Genomic DNA, 17,892 nt, shown 5'->3' with positions numbered 1-17,892 from the left:
CTCCGGCCAGAGCCACCCTCTCCAGGCTGCATGTCCTGCATGGCGTTGCATAGACAGCTCATGCAACAGTCACTCTGTTTTGCATCCTCTGCAGTCCTGCTGGCGTTTTTTCCCTCTCTGTTACCGTTCAGCAGCACATGGATCAGCCACCAGGAACTAAGGGATGACGAAGAAAGCTGTGTTCTGGAATTGCCTCCAGAGCAACCCTAAAAGCCTCTGTATAAAAGCACAGCACCACGCACAGCCACACAGGGGCTCTACACAATGTTTCCAAGCTATTTCTGAATAGCTATTTTGCTCTTTTTTATAGCAACTTCTGCCAGGCTGTTTCTAAGGGTGGGGAGCACTAGGACTGCAAACCGGCGTGCCACCCAGGGCAGGTTCAGCCAACAGAGACACAAACAGCTCCACTCAGTGCAAGACACAGTGTGGGACTGTTGAACCTGGTTTTCCCTTCACTGGGGCTCCTTGACAACAAATTCCAGGGACAGCGGCCCTTTTGCACCCATGACTGACAGACCAGTCCCCAGCACGGTCTGAACAGCAGGACAGGCCCGAGCTCTTCCAGTCCTGCCCTGCAAAGTGCTCCTGCAGGGGAGTCCTCGCTTCACAAGCATCCCCACTGCTTTGTGCCAGTGATGACACCCTGTTCAAGAAAGGTTCACTAGAGGCAGGGACTTGCTGGTTCCCAGACTGGGGGGAATGGACCATCTAGTAGCAGCCTGGCACCTCTAGCTCAACCCAAAACATCACCCTAATTTCTCACCAGTGCTCCCCCTCCTTGTCTGCAGCTTTATCACTGCCAGCCTCCCTTCCCAATGCTCTCTGCCTCTTCTCCTTGGGCTCGTCTCCCAAAAGACAAAGCTAGTTTGAGGTTCCCTTGGGACCTCCTGCATACCTTACATGCCCCCTCATCCAGTAACTCATCCAAGCTTCCTCCCATGGACTGGGACAGCGGTGTGCAGCTCCGGCTATGTAACAGCGTTCAGGGAAGCACCACACAGGTATTGGCTGTGGCTGTACAACTGAATCGCCTCTGGCTGCTGACTTGAGGAACCCTCACACCCACTTCTGAGGGGCACGGAGCATGAACGCAGTCAGCAGTGGGCACCAGAACAGATGCAACAAGAAGGCAGCATCTGGCTCCGGCTCCACACCATTTCACAGGAAAGGGACTAACCAGCTTGTTTGCTCCTCTTCCCCACTTCTTCTCTGACTTACCTGTCTGAGAAACCAAGACTTGGCTGTGCTCCCTCCTCCTTATCCCACATCTGGAGCACATAATGCATGGCCGTATGCAGAAAGATGCAGGCAGACAGGTGCCGCAGGGCTCTGGTGCTTCAGAAGTAACAATGCAGTGGGGCTGAGTCTCCTGCAAAACGATAAAATGTCAGAATTTGCACTTACGTTTGCCACGTGTTTGAAAGACCCGCTGCCTGGCTCCCCCTTGCCCTCTGGAGAGTCTCCACTCGACAGCCTGGCCACTGAAACAGAAATGACTGCTGAAGGTGGCTGTTGGAGTGCACAGAGATCAGCCAGTCTGCTGATCAGCTGCAGAGCCGCTGTTTCTGAATGGCAGTGCTGTGCTGGGACACATCCGAAAAGCTTTCCAAGAGCAGCCAGAGCCTTCCCGTGCCGTTTCCCTTCCCTATTCTTTATCAGTGGTTTGCGTTGTCTTTTGCTGTTGGTGTTCATTTGGTCATTTTCTTTTAATGAGTAACTTCTTTGAAACCTCCGCCAGCTGTGCAGGCTCCAGGATCCTGGCAGGCCAGTCCCACCCCAGAGCCAGGACCTGCAGCTCCCCCACAAGCCTGTTACCTGACTTGGGTTTCGGTGCCAGCCCTTCCTTGCTCTGGGCCACCTATGCGACATGTTTAATTCAGCAACGCTGGCATTACACAAAAGCTGTAACAACCAGCCATCGAACATCAGCCTTCAGGAGTCCCAAAGGCAAATACTCATCCACGTCACTGATCCCATAACCGGAGAGGACATGCCAGGGGATTGCCCTGAATGCAGTGTTTCTAAACCCAAACTACTCAAAGCTGCTGGATCAGCCCCTACGAGGCCCAACACCACCCTCTTGCCACGGCAGAGCAGGACACGGCGCAGAGCGGGACACGGGGCACTCTGCCACCCTTTTCTGTCCTGGGCGTGCTCCTGCAAGGCAGCCTGTTCCGGGCGTGCAGGCAGGGGAAGCCCCTTCACACAACAAGCGTGTCAGCCCTGCAGTCCCACAGGTTTTGCAAGGAGCAATCCCCCACAGCAGCTAGGCTGGGTGGATGTCTCGTCCCACCCCATTATGTGCCCAGGAGGCCTAGGAAAAAGGCGAGGAGTGCTCCTTGGTCTGCTGCTGATCTATTACTCCCATTGCCTGAGCAGCAGAAATTTTGGACAAAGATACTCTTCATCTCCCCACAAGCTGGGGAGAGAGTGGGGCAGCCCATGCAGTGCCTCGGTGGGGCAGGTGGAAGGTCTCCCATATGCTGCACAGCCTGGGCAGACAGACCCCACCCAGTGCCCCAGGGAGCAGTCCCTTTTGGAGAAGTTGAAGCCCTGATGCCACAGGGGCTGAGCCTGTTCCAGAGCCATTGTGCAAACTCAAACCCTGGCGTTTCTCTGCGGGACAAACTTGGCCCAAATCTTCATGGTGCACTTTGCACTCTGATTGTGGTGACCTCATGCCGGCTCCCTCGGCAGCGTTTAAAGTCCAGGGGAGGGGGGTGCTTACCTGCCTCCTACGCACAACATCTCTCTCCCACTCCTCCCTGCCTGCACATCTGCCTGGACAAGGGCTCCAGGGCCTGGATCTGGACTGCAGCATGCGGCTGCTTATCGAGGCAGCAGTTCTGTGCCTGACCCTGGGCTTCGGGCAATGCACCAAGGAAACAACACAGGAGAACGCCGTCCACCAATCTCCCCAAGCAGAGTCATCCTATTCAGACTGGGGCATCGGGGCTCTCCGGGACAGCTTTGAAATGGTTAACGGCTACTTCGACTCCTTCTTGGAACTGCTTGGGGGAAAAAACGGCGTTTGTCAGTACAGATGTCGATACGGTAAGTGAACCTCACTCCTGCCGGCTCCTCTCTCCTTGCCCTTTCCCCTCTCTCCCTCTCGTGCGGAAACTCGCAGCACTCTCCTTCCCCGAGACCACAACCAGCTCCTATCCGCGACCTGACCCCTGCTATGCTCGGCACAGAAAAGTCACCGCAGAGAGTCACAACTTCTCTGCTAGTGCCAGCACAGGCACACGGAACCCTCATCTTTCCCTCTCCCCACGAACAGCCTGATCTTGAAGCCACTGTGCTGCGTGCAAGGGGACAAGAGGAGAGGACACAGGTTTTACAGGAAGGGCATACAGGTAACCAGGCTGCCCAGCTGCCTGGACCCCTGGAGAGAAGGGCCAGGGTAGGCAGCGAGGCCCCAGAGGGGAGGACGAGCAGCCCGTGCGGACCTGACTCAGAAGGGGTTGTTAGTATTGCCAGTGGCCCTAATCTCAGCAACCTTCGGAGTGTCATTATTCAGCAGTTGCGAGTTGGCTAATACTGTGGGCTGGAGGAGGGGAGATAACAGGAAGGTAAACGAGACCTGCTGTCACCATGGAGGAACCTTTAGCACTCAAAGCGGAATGAGGCAGCTGCTACTTGCCTTGGACTTTAGAGTGGTTTACCAAAAAGGAAGAATTTGGTTTGTCCTGGGGGCAGGACGAAGGGGGTGACATCTCAGGGAGGGCAGGGCAGGGGACTGGGCGCGCAGAGGTGCAGTGGGGCAGGCCCCTATGGGGCAGGTCTGTGGGGTGCTGGGCGGGCGGAGGCACAGGCAGCACCAGCCACCACCAGGGTAGCTGCTGAAACAACCTCTTTGGGATCAGCAAGGAGGTCTCCTGCAGACTGTGTCCTCTCCCCAGCCTCCTACAACTGTCCCCACAGCAATAACTGTCCTCTGTCACCTCAGCCTGCCCATCCACAACTGCCCGACAGCCCTTTTGCCCCCAGCTTCATCCCACCTCCCTAGCGACTGCCCGAGCAAGATGCTTGCGAACACAGAGGCGATTGCAACCCCGCTCCTTCCCTGAGCATTGGTTTTCACAGACACAGACTCCATGCTTTGGAGAGATCCCACTGACTCAGTTTCAGTCTGCATGCATCCCATTTCTTCCAGAACGCGGGCTGCAGCCTGCGCAGGGCTGTCTATAATGCTCCCACACAGATGCACCCGGAGGGGAGCATCTCCCACCCCTCCCTCAGGCCAGCAGCGAGGGTGCTGGGAGAAACAGGGAGAGTTTAATATCAGCCTTGAAGTCGTTGGGTTTGTTTTGTTTTAAAATAATGTGTATATATATGTCCTCCCGCTCCTGCCAGCTCTGCTCCCCAGGCCCCATGCTAACAGCAAACAGGGAGCAGCCAGCCAGGCACCTCAGCCCCACGCACCTGCAGGGAGCCAGGCATCTCAGCCCATCACCTCAGCCCCGCAGCGGCCCTGGCCCCTCAGCCCTGCAGCGTTAGTCCCTCAGCCTGGGGCCCCACGGCTCTCCCCGGCCAGGGCTGCCTCTCTGCAGCAGCTCAGGAGGGCCGCGGCGGCTCTGTGGGGCACATTGCCTCTGTGGGGCACAGTGTGCCCCGGGGTCACAGCGTCTGGAGGAGGAGACCCCCATGCACACCACAGCATCGCCCCAGCACACAGGATGAGGCCATTGCCCATCAGGCAGCCCGCCCCCAGGCCCACGCTGCGGCAGCCCCACGCCGCGTGTGACAACCTCCTTTTAGGTGCACACCATGCTTGTGTCCACAAGTTCTTGCGTCCTCTGCTGAACAACTCATTAATCACTGGCTGAAGGAGGAAACTATTGCAACGCTGCCCGGATGCCTCCAAGGGTCTCACTGGACCCCTCCAGGACCATTTGTCTGTGCTGGTCTCTAGCACAGACATTGCAAACTGCAAGCGGAGGGGATGTAGGGATGATCCTAAATCAGTGAGGCCAGGTGTCTGTGCCCAGAAGAATGAACACAAACCATCTTTACCATCCTGCTGCTGAATCAGGGCCTGATTGCTTTTTCCCCAGGCACGAAGCAAAAATTATGCCTTCTACTTTCTTTCATTTCAGCCAAGAGACACCAATAATAGCTTATTTTGCCATGATAAAGGTCAGGACTCAGCTGTGATTGCCACATCCATCTTCAGCTGAGCACGAAGCACTTGGCTGTTCTGGCTGTAAGGCTCTCCTCCCGATTTTTCAGCAGCTAGTGAGGTCTGAAAACAAACAACTTGATGGATTACTCCCTTAAATCAGGACATTAGGGTTACACTAGCATTTGCTGGCAAATATCTCCTCCTGCTTACAAAGTTTCTCTGGGCATCTCAGGGGGAGAAAACAGCCTGAACTGGGAGTAAATCCCTTGATAGCTTCCTTCAGCTGTCTGGCCAGGCAGGACTTCAGTGTTTTGCCCAGCATTTGGCCCTGAGGGGCTTAAGATGAGGAGGCACATCCAGGCTGTGGGAATACAGCCTTCAAAGTCAGGTTCTCCAACACAGCACTAAAAGGCTGTGGAATGGGCAACGTCTGCCCAAAGCCTGCTTGTCTGGGGCAGAGAAATAACAATGGACCACTCAAAACAGCAAGGAGCCCCAAGACCATCTATTCACCCAGAAATACATTCACTTCCCCCTGCCAGTGTACCAGTACTGCAGCATCTGAGACCTCCTGCACTGCCAGCAGCTGTTCTAGCCAGCTGGCTGTTTTCCAGTCTCTTGGCATAGCTACAACAGCCTGGAGATATTAAAATGCATTAGGGAAACTCACTTCCCATTAGCAGCTCAACTCCAGTTCTCCTCCAAGGCCATGCCAACAAGGCAGTGCCCTGAAGTACATCTTCTTCCAAAGAACAGGCTTCCTCAGCAACGCTATGCTTCTACACATCAGCATTCCTCTTCAGCGTGCTGCTGGGCAGGTCCTGCTGTGCTGGCAGCTGTCTTCTGGTATCTCTCCCCAGTGATGCCCTGCAGCAAGCAGGCAGACCGCAACTGGCCCCTGGTGAAACACAGCTAGCAAAACAGCCAGGGTGACCCACCAAGTCCCTTCCCCATCACAGACATGCCTATAAGGATGGGCAAGCAATAAATGATAACAAGAGCACTGAGTTGATGCTCACGTCAGGAACACCTATTATTTCTGCTTTGCTTTTGTTTTCCTGTTAGCTGGAAAACAAGATGTGGGAGAGAGGTTAACTGTGGTGTCTTGGACTTTATCTAGCTGAGAAAGAGTATACAAAGGTGCACTTTACAAATGATTAAGCTTTGTTTTTCAGAGAGGAGGGGGGCAGGTTTCCTACAAGGGCATAGCTCGAGGGCAGTTCAATGTTTTGTTGATCACCACGATTCTCATGTGAGATTTTTTTTTCTCAGGACAACTTTCTAAGACATTATAATAGCTGTAACTTCAGCTTAATGGAAGGTTTTCTCTGGAAACTCAGTTATCTCCATATCCCCAGACAGTCTTACTCCTACTCTGACTTGCCACCTTATCCCATTAATTGACAATGTGCTGCAGGAACATTTCATCAGTGTTACAAGTAGGTCATTAAAATTTGACCCCATCCTGCAAAATCCACCTTGGATTTTGAATGTTCCTCTGCCTCCTACCTCAGTTCAGGAACATTTGAATTCTGAATCCCAATTCTCACCCCCTTCCAAAAGGGCAACTAGGCTGTGAATTGCACCGAGACCTGGGTGCAGCCCTCCTCTCATTATATTGCTTGGGAGCCTTGGGTTATGGATTCAGCCCATATATAGACATAATTCCTTCTCTCTATAGCACAACCACCAAAATAGTGTAATGTGCAATGTGTCATGAACTCAGAAACTACCTTGCGTCAGCATACCTCAATGGACTTAAGTTATGTTTTGGTGCAAAGACAATCCTATAAAGATGGTGTGCTGCAACCAACTGATCTGTGCGCTTCGTTTACTGGTAACTCAGCTCTACCTGCTCAAAATAACAATGCTTTCTGCACTAGAAAATTACATCTGGAGCATGAAGCAGATCTGACCTATTCAAAAGGGGCCAAAAAGGTAGAAACACAGTAGTAACCACTGTACTGAGAAATACCTACCCACACAAATGGCATCACCTGGTGGTAATGTCAACTAGAGAGCTTTATCTTAGCTTGCAGACAGCTAAATCCTTGGTGCATACTGCATTTCTGCAGGGTTGGAGAAAATTGGCTATTGACATCTCACAGCTGGACAGAATTTCAGTTTGTTGTTTATTTGTTGCAAATCTGTTGTTTAAACAAAACTGCTCTGGCAGTTTTTAATTTAGAAGGCACCGGGAACATTCCTACGTAAGACCTTTTGAGGCATTTGGCTGTGAGGTCTTCTCGAGAACACAGTAGATTCATGGCTATATGAACCACTGGTACTTTAGGTATCTTGACAGAAAAAAAGGGGAAAAGTGTCTTAAATGGTTATCTGTGCTGACAAGAAGAAAACAGTGGAAATCGAGTTTAAAAGAACCCAAGCCTGCCTGAAGGGCTAAATTAGATCTATTTTATGTCTATATAAATCCTCTAGTGGTGCTCAGGGAAGCAGAAACTTAACCCTAGAGGTGATGGACTTACAGAAGGCTCAACTCACACATGTTTTTGTTGCAGCATTCACATAGCTTATAAAGTTTTCCCAGAGCAGGGTTCAAATGTCTTGTTTTAACACCTCACTCTGCATTTGAGATCTCCCTTTTATAAACCCAGCTGGGACAGAAAAACAGAACAAGCACTGAACACACATCAAGGGACAATACAGAGAAACCCAACTCCGTGAGGGGCAGCCTCCATGACTTTTCCAGGGGAGAATCCCCTCTCCCACCTTTACACAAGCTCCTTGCACAGCGGGGGCAAGGCACAGAAGCAGCCTGGTGACCTGTCCTCCCCAAACAGGAGGTGTTAGGTTAGATGGAGACGGGCATTGAGGTAGGGATGAGAGAAAGAGGATGAGACAGGGCAGGGAATAGACAGATCTCCTTTCCACATGGACAGCTTCCACCCCAACCTTGGGCACCCACCCCTGACACCCAGAGCACGCTGTCAGCCATACACAAAGCCCCAGGATGGGCTGGCAGGCAGACAGGAGGGCTTGCACACTTTCAAAGCAAAGTAAAACAGATTAAATTGCTGCTGAAGCTTCTGTTAGCTGACTGTCTGCTGGACTCTTTCTACATTGGGTAAATAATTATTCATGAAGGAAATTCTTGCTCCTGTATGCATATTAAGCAGCATACTAAGGGAAGGCAGAGATAAAGGGTTAGCAACTCTTTGCAAAACGTGACAGTGCATCACCACATGCAGAAAAATGGACCAAGACAACCTGCTACTCAAAGCAAGATCAGACATGCAAGGTCTAGCACAATTTTGCAGATCCACAGCTCACTGACACTCTGAGAGTGAACTGAGGATGGAAAAAAATCCCCTTGCTAAGCTAGTAGTTTAGCTAGTAGTTTCTTGGAGGAGTTAAAAGCACATCTGGGTGACCGCAGCTGTGCAGAGCTCTCAGGAACCATGTGAAAAAGCTCCTAGGAGATTTGGGAGGTCTGAGGCACTAGCTCCAGCATGGAGGGCTGCCCAACTGCAAAACCCCATGCTGCAAAGAGGGACTTGCCCATTTGTAAGAGCTGGGGAGAGTCGCAGACCTAGGGACTGGACTCAGACCAGTTTAAACATTTGAGAAGTGCTGGGGACACAGTCCACACACAACACAGTGCTCCAGTGGCCATGCCAGAGGAGGTATGACCTAAGTCAGACTCTAGAGCCTCAACAGAAGTGATCTGAGAGCAGGGCCAGTGTCTCAGCAAGCTCCAGTACCTGTCCTTCACTCCATGCATCTCCTGGAGAATGAAATGTTTGGGGATGCAGACTGGAGGGGAGCTGCCTGACACTCCTTGCTTTTTAGTGCTACCCTTGGGAAGATCGGCTTTCCTAACATTTTTCCTTTCTTTCTCAGGGAAGGCTCCAATGCCACGACCTCACTACAAACCCCAAGAACCCAACGGCTGTAGCTCCTATTTTCTGGGGCTCAAGGTACCCGAAAGTGTATGTACTCCCAAGTGATGCAGTTCTCTAATCACAGTAACCAGCTAATAACATTGCGGAGGGAAAAGGCTTAGCTGTGCTATGCACCGACTGTGTGATGGCTTCTCTTCACATCTGAAGCCAGAGCTCTGGAAAAGGGAGGAAATATCACTTATGTGGTGTTAGGGCACAAGCTATCTGCCTGGGACTGCCAAAAGACATGGCTGCCTGCCAAAGGCAAGCAAGGCGAATATGTCAGTCTGAGCACTGCCTAATTTACCGTCAGTCAGGGAGGCATTAAGATCTCAACTGCTGGTGGCAGCAAAACAGGAATCGCGTAGACAGGAGTTACACTTACGAAGGACTGGCTTGTTGCTCTGGTTGTCTTGGTAGGTACCAAAAGAGAAAGCTTCCTGAGCAGGTTAGCACTAGAAGAAGAAAAGAGGATACCTGGCCAAGCAGAGCATCAGTGTGGAGAAACACTTTTTTATCAAGGCCCTGATCAATCCCACGCCCTTGTGATAGGACAGGGAACACACTCAACGCTGGGCAGCTCAGTGACATAGCGTAATGTGCAAACAGCAATACTTGAATGCATTCTCCACACCTGGCCCCTTGTCCTCTCCCATGCTTTTTGCCTGTGCCAAGCACTGAAATAAACCTGCGGGCTTTAACACCCGCTTGTTATTTTAAAGGCTATTAATGAAATCATATTAGAATCACCAGGAAAAGCACTTCAGGAGGCTCTAAGAGCAGGAATTACTATTGAGCTCATGCATTACTGCTGCCCATGAAAGCTGCAGCAATTGGGCAGATTCCTGCTCTGAAAAACCCTCCCTTTACAGCCCATTTTTCATGTTAGATTAGTTCCTTAAACTACATTTCATTGCAAACCTTGTGGGCATTTCTGTGGTACCTCCTCCTTATGCAGGCAGTCATGAGCGCTGAGCTCAATGAAGAAAAAACTAATCTCCTAAATAGTACATGAGGAAGGCCAAAAAGAGGAAGAATTTATAACAAGCTAATGAGTCCAGTCTCCCCAGGAGACAGGCCTTCTGCCCCATCACCCCCACGGTTATTAGCTAAGCTTGCTGTTTACCTCCCAGCAAGTAGAACTCCCCTGACCAAGCTGTATTTGTCCTTGGCCTCGCAAGTGCATCTGTGAGAAATAAGGCATTAATAACACTTATAGCAGATTTATTAGGCCAAGAAGCAGGACCTGTCAGGTTGTGGGAGAATGGGGAAAGAGAAAAGGGGCCTTTGCTACTGCTAGCAAGGACAGGAAGCTCTCTGGTGAGCTCTGACAAATCAGAACTAGCAAATGGTCATGGAGGGGCTGTTCCCCACTTCTCTCCCAGAAGTTAATCCCCCATGACAAACAGGAGAGAAGGGAAAGTGGTCTATCCTGCATTGGACCTGCATTACTGTCGCCACTTTCTTTACATGGTGAGGAAGAAGCATATTTTCCCTCCTGCTGCCCCAGCTATCAGGGGTAGCAGCTTCTGGAAAAGAAGCCAGCTGGGCTCTGCAAAACCTCACCCAGTTGCAGCTGTTCGAGTCTGAGGCCAGGAGGCAGCCAAGGGACACTTCTTTTCTGTCTTTCCCCAGCTAGATTTGGGCATCCCCGCCATGACCAAGTGCTGTAACCAGCTAGACATTTGTTATGACACCTGTGGGGCCAACAAATACCGCTGCGATGCCAAGTTCCGCTGGTGCCTCCACTCCATCTGCTCCGACCTCAAGCGCAGCCTCGGGTTCGTCTCCAAGGTGGAAGGTAGGCTTCCCAGCTTGCATCCCCTGAGGGGGGAACAAGTGATGGCAGGGAGGGGAGAGTGTGGGCAGGGAGCCCTTTCCTTGCCAAAAGAAACAAAAATCTGCAGTAAGGAGCAGCACATCTGTCCTGTACTTGTCACAGATGGGTCAGAGCTGAGTGAGAACACACAGTTCTGAGATCTGCACACACACACATACTTCTGTCCCAAGACTGGACACCTAAAATTATTTATGCTTGGAAAACATTACAAAACACATGTAGACAGAAGAAAACAAAACAAAACACCCCTAGAAGCAATTCCTTCAACCTTTGGATACCCTTCCTGCGAGCTCAAACACCTTCACGGGAGATCAAAAAGCCTTCCAGAGCCAGTAAGCCACACACTGAAACCTGTATGTGGCCAAGGGCCAACAAACTGGGAGAGCCAAGGACAGGGTCTCTCTGGGATCTGGTTCACAGATAAGAGATGACGGTGGCACCAGGGACACACCACAGTGTGGGTGGTGGCTCAGCCATTGCAGGGAGGATCTGGATTGCTCAGAAACCCTCGTGCTAACAAAGCTCCAGTGACATGTCAGCAGCTCAAGAGCCACCCTAGTTTTGCCTAATTTTAAAAGTCTCAGTCTGCAAGTTTGAGAAGAGCTTTTTGGTAAAGGCTGTATTTGGTAACCTCTGCGAGAGTTAACTCACGAGATAGCCCAAGCCTGCCTCTTGATCCTCTGTGCCAACATCAAGCACCTCTGCACTGTGTGAGGAGGGGGAAACATCTACCCCACCACTACCAGAGGTAAGCCATGGCAGGAAAGCCTCCCCCAGGCTGCTCCTCCTGAGGCCATTTCAGAGCGTCCCCATCCTCTGTAAGGCAGGTATCCATCTCTTGCAGAGGGGCTGTGTGGCAGGACAGGCAGAGATAAGACCTACCGATAGCAGGTGACACCGAAACAGTTAAAGATATTTACAGGAGATCTGGTCTGCAATCCTGGCAGAGCCCTTGAGAACAGCCCATTCCCAAAGCCGAATAAAAGTCTGGTGGTGCTACTGAGTTTCTCCCAGCTAACTGCAGCCAGCCCCTCTGGGTTCATCCCCACTGCCAACGGCCTGTTGTAAGGTACAGTTAAGTGTGCATTTGTTTTCCAAAGGTGCAGCCTGATTAGGACACATGGACAAGTCTGCGTGACACCGGTAATAGTGCAGATGGCTTTCTACCTTGTCACAGATAAATCTTTAGAAAGAGCGTCCAGGCCAGCAAGAGAAAACAAAGACACGGACTGAGATATAAGTGCTACAGGCCAAGTACAACCAATCTTTTACGGTCACCTTTATCTACAAGACCTCATGCAGCTAATCACTTCCTATCTCTTCAGATTTTCCCCTGCCAATTTTTCAGATCACTCCTCTTCCCTTTCTGCCTGCAGCAGTGAAGCCAAGAGACAAATCCCAGGGAGTCAGGGTGGAGCAGAGCCCACACTCCTTGGCCGAGCCAAGCCACCTCTGCCTATAGTCAAGTAGGACTAGAGTCCTCAGCATCTCTGACTTGGTTGCCGCAGGAGGCACAAGTGCAGCTAACACGAACGAACCTCTGGGCCATCCTCTTGCTCTGCCTCCTTTTGCCTTGTGCTCTGTACCTGCCGCTCCCGGTCCTCAGGGCTGCTCTGAGCAACTCCTGTCGCACAGTCTGCCTCCTCCGCTGCCATCCCAGCTCTTACCTGGGATCCTTTCCGCTGAGTCACCGGGAGCTCAGAGAAAGCAGGCAGGGGAAGAGCAGCTGTACTCCCTTCACGTGGGCACAAACATCCCAGCTGCAGCAGTGCCAGTTAACCAAAGCCTCGATTTTCCCACTGACTCACTACAGCCTCTCCAACGCCTGCCAGCCAAGCAGACTCCTAAAGCAGCAGGAGCAGAACGAGGTGGTCGGAAAGACTGAGACGGGAGGAGACAGTCCCAAAGGCAAGGCCCTTCCCAAATCTATTACACATACAAGCAATCAGTGTTAGTGCCAGTGAATAAACCCTACAAGGCCTGGTGTTAACCTATTTATTTATTGACAAGTAGTTTCGGGCTTATTTTTTGGGAAGAGGAGAAGCTAGGAGTCAGACAGACCGCATCAACAGCTCCACTGCTGCAACCACCGTACGATTTTTCATGCTGGCTGGCAGCTGGCATTGTAACTCCCAAAAACCAGAAAAGGTTGGTTAGTAGTGGCTATAGGCAACTGTGGGGAGAGGGAGCCGGGAAAGACAGTGATGTGGAGGTCTTCTGGGAAACGTGCTTGGTAAACAGTACTATTTGCAGTGCCCCAAATGATCCATCGACCAGAAAAGCCTGAGAGGCAAGAAAGGAGAGGGGTTAGAGGGGAGAGAAGTTAGTGCCAGGTTGGTGCCACCCTAGGGAGAAAAGAGCCCCCAGTTCAGCAGAAGGGAACCTCTGGATTTATAAAAACACAATACCCAGAGAGAAAAAGACAGCCCACGCTTCCAGCTGCAAATACCGCCCAACTCAGCGCAGGGCTCAGGCTAGGGTGCTTCGCTTGTTACTTACCTGCCTGATCTTTTCCTTCTCTGCAGCTTGTGAATCTGTCGCAGACACAGTATTCAATGCCGTCTGGACCCTGGGCTGCCGGCCCTTCATGAACAGCCAAAGGAGCGCCTGCATTTGCAATGAGGAAGAACGAGACGAATTGTGAGGAAGAGCAGATGCCTGGCTTCCATGAGCCTGCTGCCAAGCGTCCCCTCTCTGATACAGCACTTCAGCACAGTGATTTCTATCAGCCCTTTGGCCTAGCACGGGATGGGGGGACCTGGGCCAGGCAATACACGTCAACTACAGCTTTTGGGCAGAGGGCAGCGAAAGGGGAGACAGCCTGTGGATACTGGGCAGCGATGCACGCTGTCCACCACAGATGCTCTTCAACAGCCCCACCCCTTTCCAAGTCCGTCAGCCTGAATGATCCAATGCAATTTTCTCTACAGACTGATCAGGAGAGGCAAGCAGGATGCAGTGCTGGTTATAAACAAGGGGCTTTACTTGTTTGTTTGCAATAGACACATGTGTATTAGCTCCCCCGCCCCTTAACTGTCCAATTTGCAGTGCAAGGCATTAGGTCTCTGCAACCCCTGAAAATCCCAGTCCATGGTTACACTATTTACATTTTTCCATCGCTGGTGACAGACCAAAGAAGAGATGTAATTTGCTTCCAGTACGTTGCTCACACCCATCCCTGACACTTTCCATCCTATCATTACTCACCCTGACAACCCTGCTTATTTAAATACTTGGTGGATCCTAAAATAATTTAAAACATCCGGGGATTTGATAAGCATGAGAAGGACTTTAAGTGTTTGTGATACAGGCACAATTCATATTTGGGCAGAGGGAGACCAAAGCCCATCGCATCCGAGATGTGAAATCACAGCACTCTCCCACAGTCTCAGGAGAGAAAGCTGCTTTTCTTTTGCAGTGTTGTCCAGGTCTATTTAATTATTTTCCTCCTATATAATTTAACAAAGCTTTTCCCTTAGGATCGCTTTTTACACAAAATGGCTGGGTAACCACCTCCATCTTTTGCACGAGGGAAACAGGAGGCTCACAGTTGCCTTGGATGAGATACTCAAAATCCTGGAGGCTTATCTGTCAGGTGGCAGGGCTTACATGCTACCTCTGTGGGACAGAGACACTGCCAGCTGAGGAGCAATCAGCAGCCTCAGACAGTATTCTTTCTAAAACATGGTTAATACTTCCATCTGGTATCTGGAGCTTTTATTGCATGCAAAATTAGAATTTAAAGTGGTATACGGAATTTCATCTACATGTAACATTTGCAGACAGCTTTCATCTGTGTTTCTTGTTGAAAGGAAGTTGCTACTTGGTGCGCGTGCCATGCCACATAAATAGCGTCTTCTGCAAACATATTTATGGTTATGTTCTTCCATCTGCCAAGAAAAGTTAAGGCTACAGAAGGATGATTTAACAAGAATGGAAAGAGTCTGTCTTAGTTACTTTTCTTCTAGTTTGTGTTTAAATGCATGCATGGAGATATAAATTATTTAAGCCTCATATTCCTGTTCTTGCCAGTCATCTTTGCTTTACAGTGAACAGCAATGAGACATTCAGCTGGCCCCAGATAGACTGAAACAACAAGAGCCCACCAGTATTAAGACCAGGAAAATGCAAGTGACCGCATGAGGGGTACTGGGATGTTGTCCATTAAGGAGGACCTTAATTTACACTGATCAGATGCAATGACATCCTTTCCTAGCTGTGCTAATGCCACTGGAGAGCGAATACCGCATTGCCAAGGTTCATCGCAGTGTGTGTCTATGAGAGCATGAGGCTGGACAGACAATATGATTATCCCTTTAAGAAACATGTATTTTTGGCTAGGGATGGGAAGGAAACATTCCTCATTCCAGACACTTCCCAAACTTTGTATTTCATTAATGAAATGATGCCTGTTGCCAGTTTTAAACGTGAGCATACCCTTATGATTAAATGACACGATTTAAAAAAAAAAAAATAAAAAAATCTATCTTGTCTACGCTCGATAGCCAACTGGCTGGCAAATATCTTAAAGCATTTTATAGTTCAAGTGATATAAGATTAAAGCGAGGCCAAGTAACTGATGACAGATGATGATGATATACACTAGAGAAATTGAAGGGTTCTGAACAAAATCTCTCTATCCACACACTGATGCTTTGGAGACATCACTAATAGAAATCATAATTCTTCATGCTTTCAGACCACCGTTCATCCCGAAACACTACAGACGGCTGCACGCAGGGCAGCTACTGAATGAGTGCATTTTTCACTACAAAGTTAAGCTGTTCCCCATGTAACCCCATGAGCAGCTCTACAAGGAAACTTTTGAACCTTCAAGTGCTGGCAGTGACTCAAGAAAACCACCAGATAATCCTGCACAGGAGAAAACCAGTGCATGAACTACAGTAAAACTTCTGCAGCCAAACTAAAAATCGCTTCCCCTCCGCACTGCTCCTGCTACTCAGTGGTGTACAGCCCCTGAAGCAGCTGATCACGGGACTCTCCAGGTCAATGCACAAACCCCGGGTCATCTTCATCCCTGTTCCCTGCTCCGAACAGGAAGAAGACGCTGTGCTCACCCAACGGCTTCCTGTTGGCTTTGTGTGTTGGTAGGATTATTTGCAACTCTTGCTGATGTTCAACCCATTTGGCCTCTCCTAGTAATGGTTCCTCAAACAGCAATCTCTGTGGTTCTGCTAAGGACATAAAAGCAAGGACTAGGACAGCAGGTAATAGGTGTTTCTTCCCGGACATCCAAAGTTCAGACTTTCACTTTACATCCCAAGAGAGAATGAGGTGGCACCAGCCAGAACACCAACCGCACACGTCAGGCAGCACCGATGCAGCTCAGACTTTGAACTATGGTTGGCAGCACTGGTCGGACCCTCGGGAGCACTGGTCGAGTACGGTGCCTTCTCACACACGCACTGCCTGCTTGTGCAGCGTGTTTTGCTCCCACTTTGTGGCGTGACAGATTAAATTAAACAGACTTGGCTCTCAGATGAGTGTGGCCTTTGATTTCATGTCCAGGCTATAATGCTGACAAGGAAGACAGATGGAAGCAAGAGGGAAACTGGGGAGAGCTAAAAGACTTTGAAAAATGGTTTTGTTTGTGCCTAGCAGGCATCCCCTCCACATCAGAGGGGGAATGGCCACAGGGCAGTGGCAGACAGTAGACCTACTATCCTGCTTGCAGAGCAAACTAAACACCTTCCCAGACTGCTCCATTCATATGGCCACACAAACCAGCGTTTCCTCCTCATTACTCTTACAGATTATTTAACTAAAAAGCTTCAGAGTGGAAAGGCTGCTTCATACGAGTCAGGAAGAACCAAATAATGTGCACAATAACTGAAATAGGCCAGGAAATGAACCTCTCCCTCCACCACTCCCCCACGTCCCTTTTGCATGAACAAAAAACACCAGTTGTCTCTCCAGAAGGCACCAGCTAATTAATTTAATCTCCCAGCTCTTGTTTTGTCAAAACAAGTATATTTAGCAGGGGCTGCCTGAACAAAGAAGTGACAGCAGGAAATTGCCCGTGTGGTCCTAATGCAGACGTGAATCAGCAGAAACAGGAAATGCACGGCAATGCAAGAAGGCGGCTTTTTCATTTCTTTTTCTTTCACGTATGGTTAGATAACACATGAAAAGTGTCTTTCCACTTATACCTACTTATCATCATAGAAACATTTTCATTTATTCTAACATACACATGTGCACACACATATTCCCAAATTGGAAAAGCAGCCACGAAGCCATTTAGAACAATCGTGAAACTCCCAGCCCATTCAATGCCCATTCCTCACTGAAATCTCAGTCACCAGAAGAAATAAATCTGTGAAATGGAATATTGCTGAGGTGATTTGTGACTCGCTTCTAAATGGTCTCTTCAAGCAGACTCCCCATCCATTTGAGAGCAGCAACAAATTTTGGCCTTGGCAGCAATTTGGCCGCTTCCACCCAAAGTAGAAAATGGGTAATGCAGACAGGGGGTGGCTTCCAGTGCACCTCCAAACACACAGGACAGAGCTGCACACTGTGAAACCTCTGGCAGAAAACCTCACAAACACACTGCGGTGCCACAGCCAGCAGTGGAGACGGATCCGTCTCCTCTCACTCTCCAGCTCTGCCTCTCCTACTTTGTCCTTCACTGCTCGCTGTGCCTCCTTCCTTTCAGCCCACATTTCTAATCCTTCACCACACAGCGCTCCTGCTCCTGAATGAAGCCCAGAGGAGCCCGAGCTGGTCATCTGTTATATTTTCTTTGGAAGGAGTTTGACAGCCCAAAGGGATTCCTGACAAGCACGATGCTGCCACCATCACCAGTAATTGTGTCTCTAGCCAGCTGTCACCCACCAGGAGACTGCGAATGCACACAGTCACTCAAACAAGGCTGCCACGTCTCCTGTCACCAGGCTCACTGGGGACAGCCCTGTCCCGAGAACTACCCACAATACAAATAATTGCTATAAATACTTAATGTGCATTCCTCTAATCCCTTTGTCAGAGCCACAGCC

The 17,892-nt window shown here is 50.1% G+C and overlaps 1 protein-coding gene across 1 annotated transcript; it reads left to right on the top strand.

The window, feature by feature from the left end:
- The first annotated feature begins 2,822 nt into the window (after nucleotides 1–2,822).
- PLA2G12B (phospholipase A2 group XIIB) lies at nucleotides 2,823–13,517 on the top strand. The gene is made up of 4 exons (XM_075504146.1): nucleotides 2,823–3,057; nucleotides 8,993–9,081; nucleotides 10,669–10,834; nucleotides 13,399–13,517. The coding sequence occupies exons 1-4, from the start codon at nucleotides 2,823–2,825 to the stop codon at nucleotides 13,515–13,517; spliced, it is 609 nt and encodes a 202-aa protein (XP_075360261.1).
- The last annotated feature ends 4,375 nt before the right edge of the window (nucleotides 13,518–17,892 follow it).

This window comes from Mycteria americana, chromosome 6, assembly GCF_035582795.1.
Source record: "Mycteria americana isolate JAX WOST 10 ecotype Jacksonville Zoo and Gardens chromosome 6, USCA_MyAme_1.0, whole genome shotgun sequence".
In the NCBI taxonomy this organism is placed as follows: Eukaryota; Metazoa; Chordata; class Aves; order Ciconiiformes; family Ciconiidae; genus Mycteria; species Mycteria americana.
The sequence above is the reverse complement of the archived record's forward strand: the minus strand, read 5'-3'. Positions and strand labels throughout refer to the sequence as shown.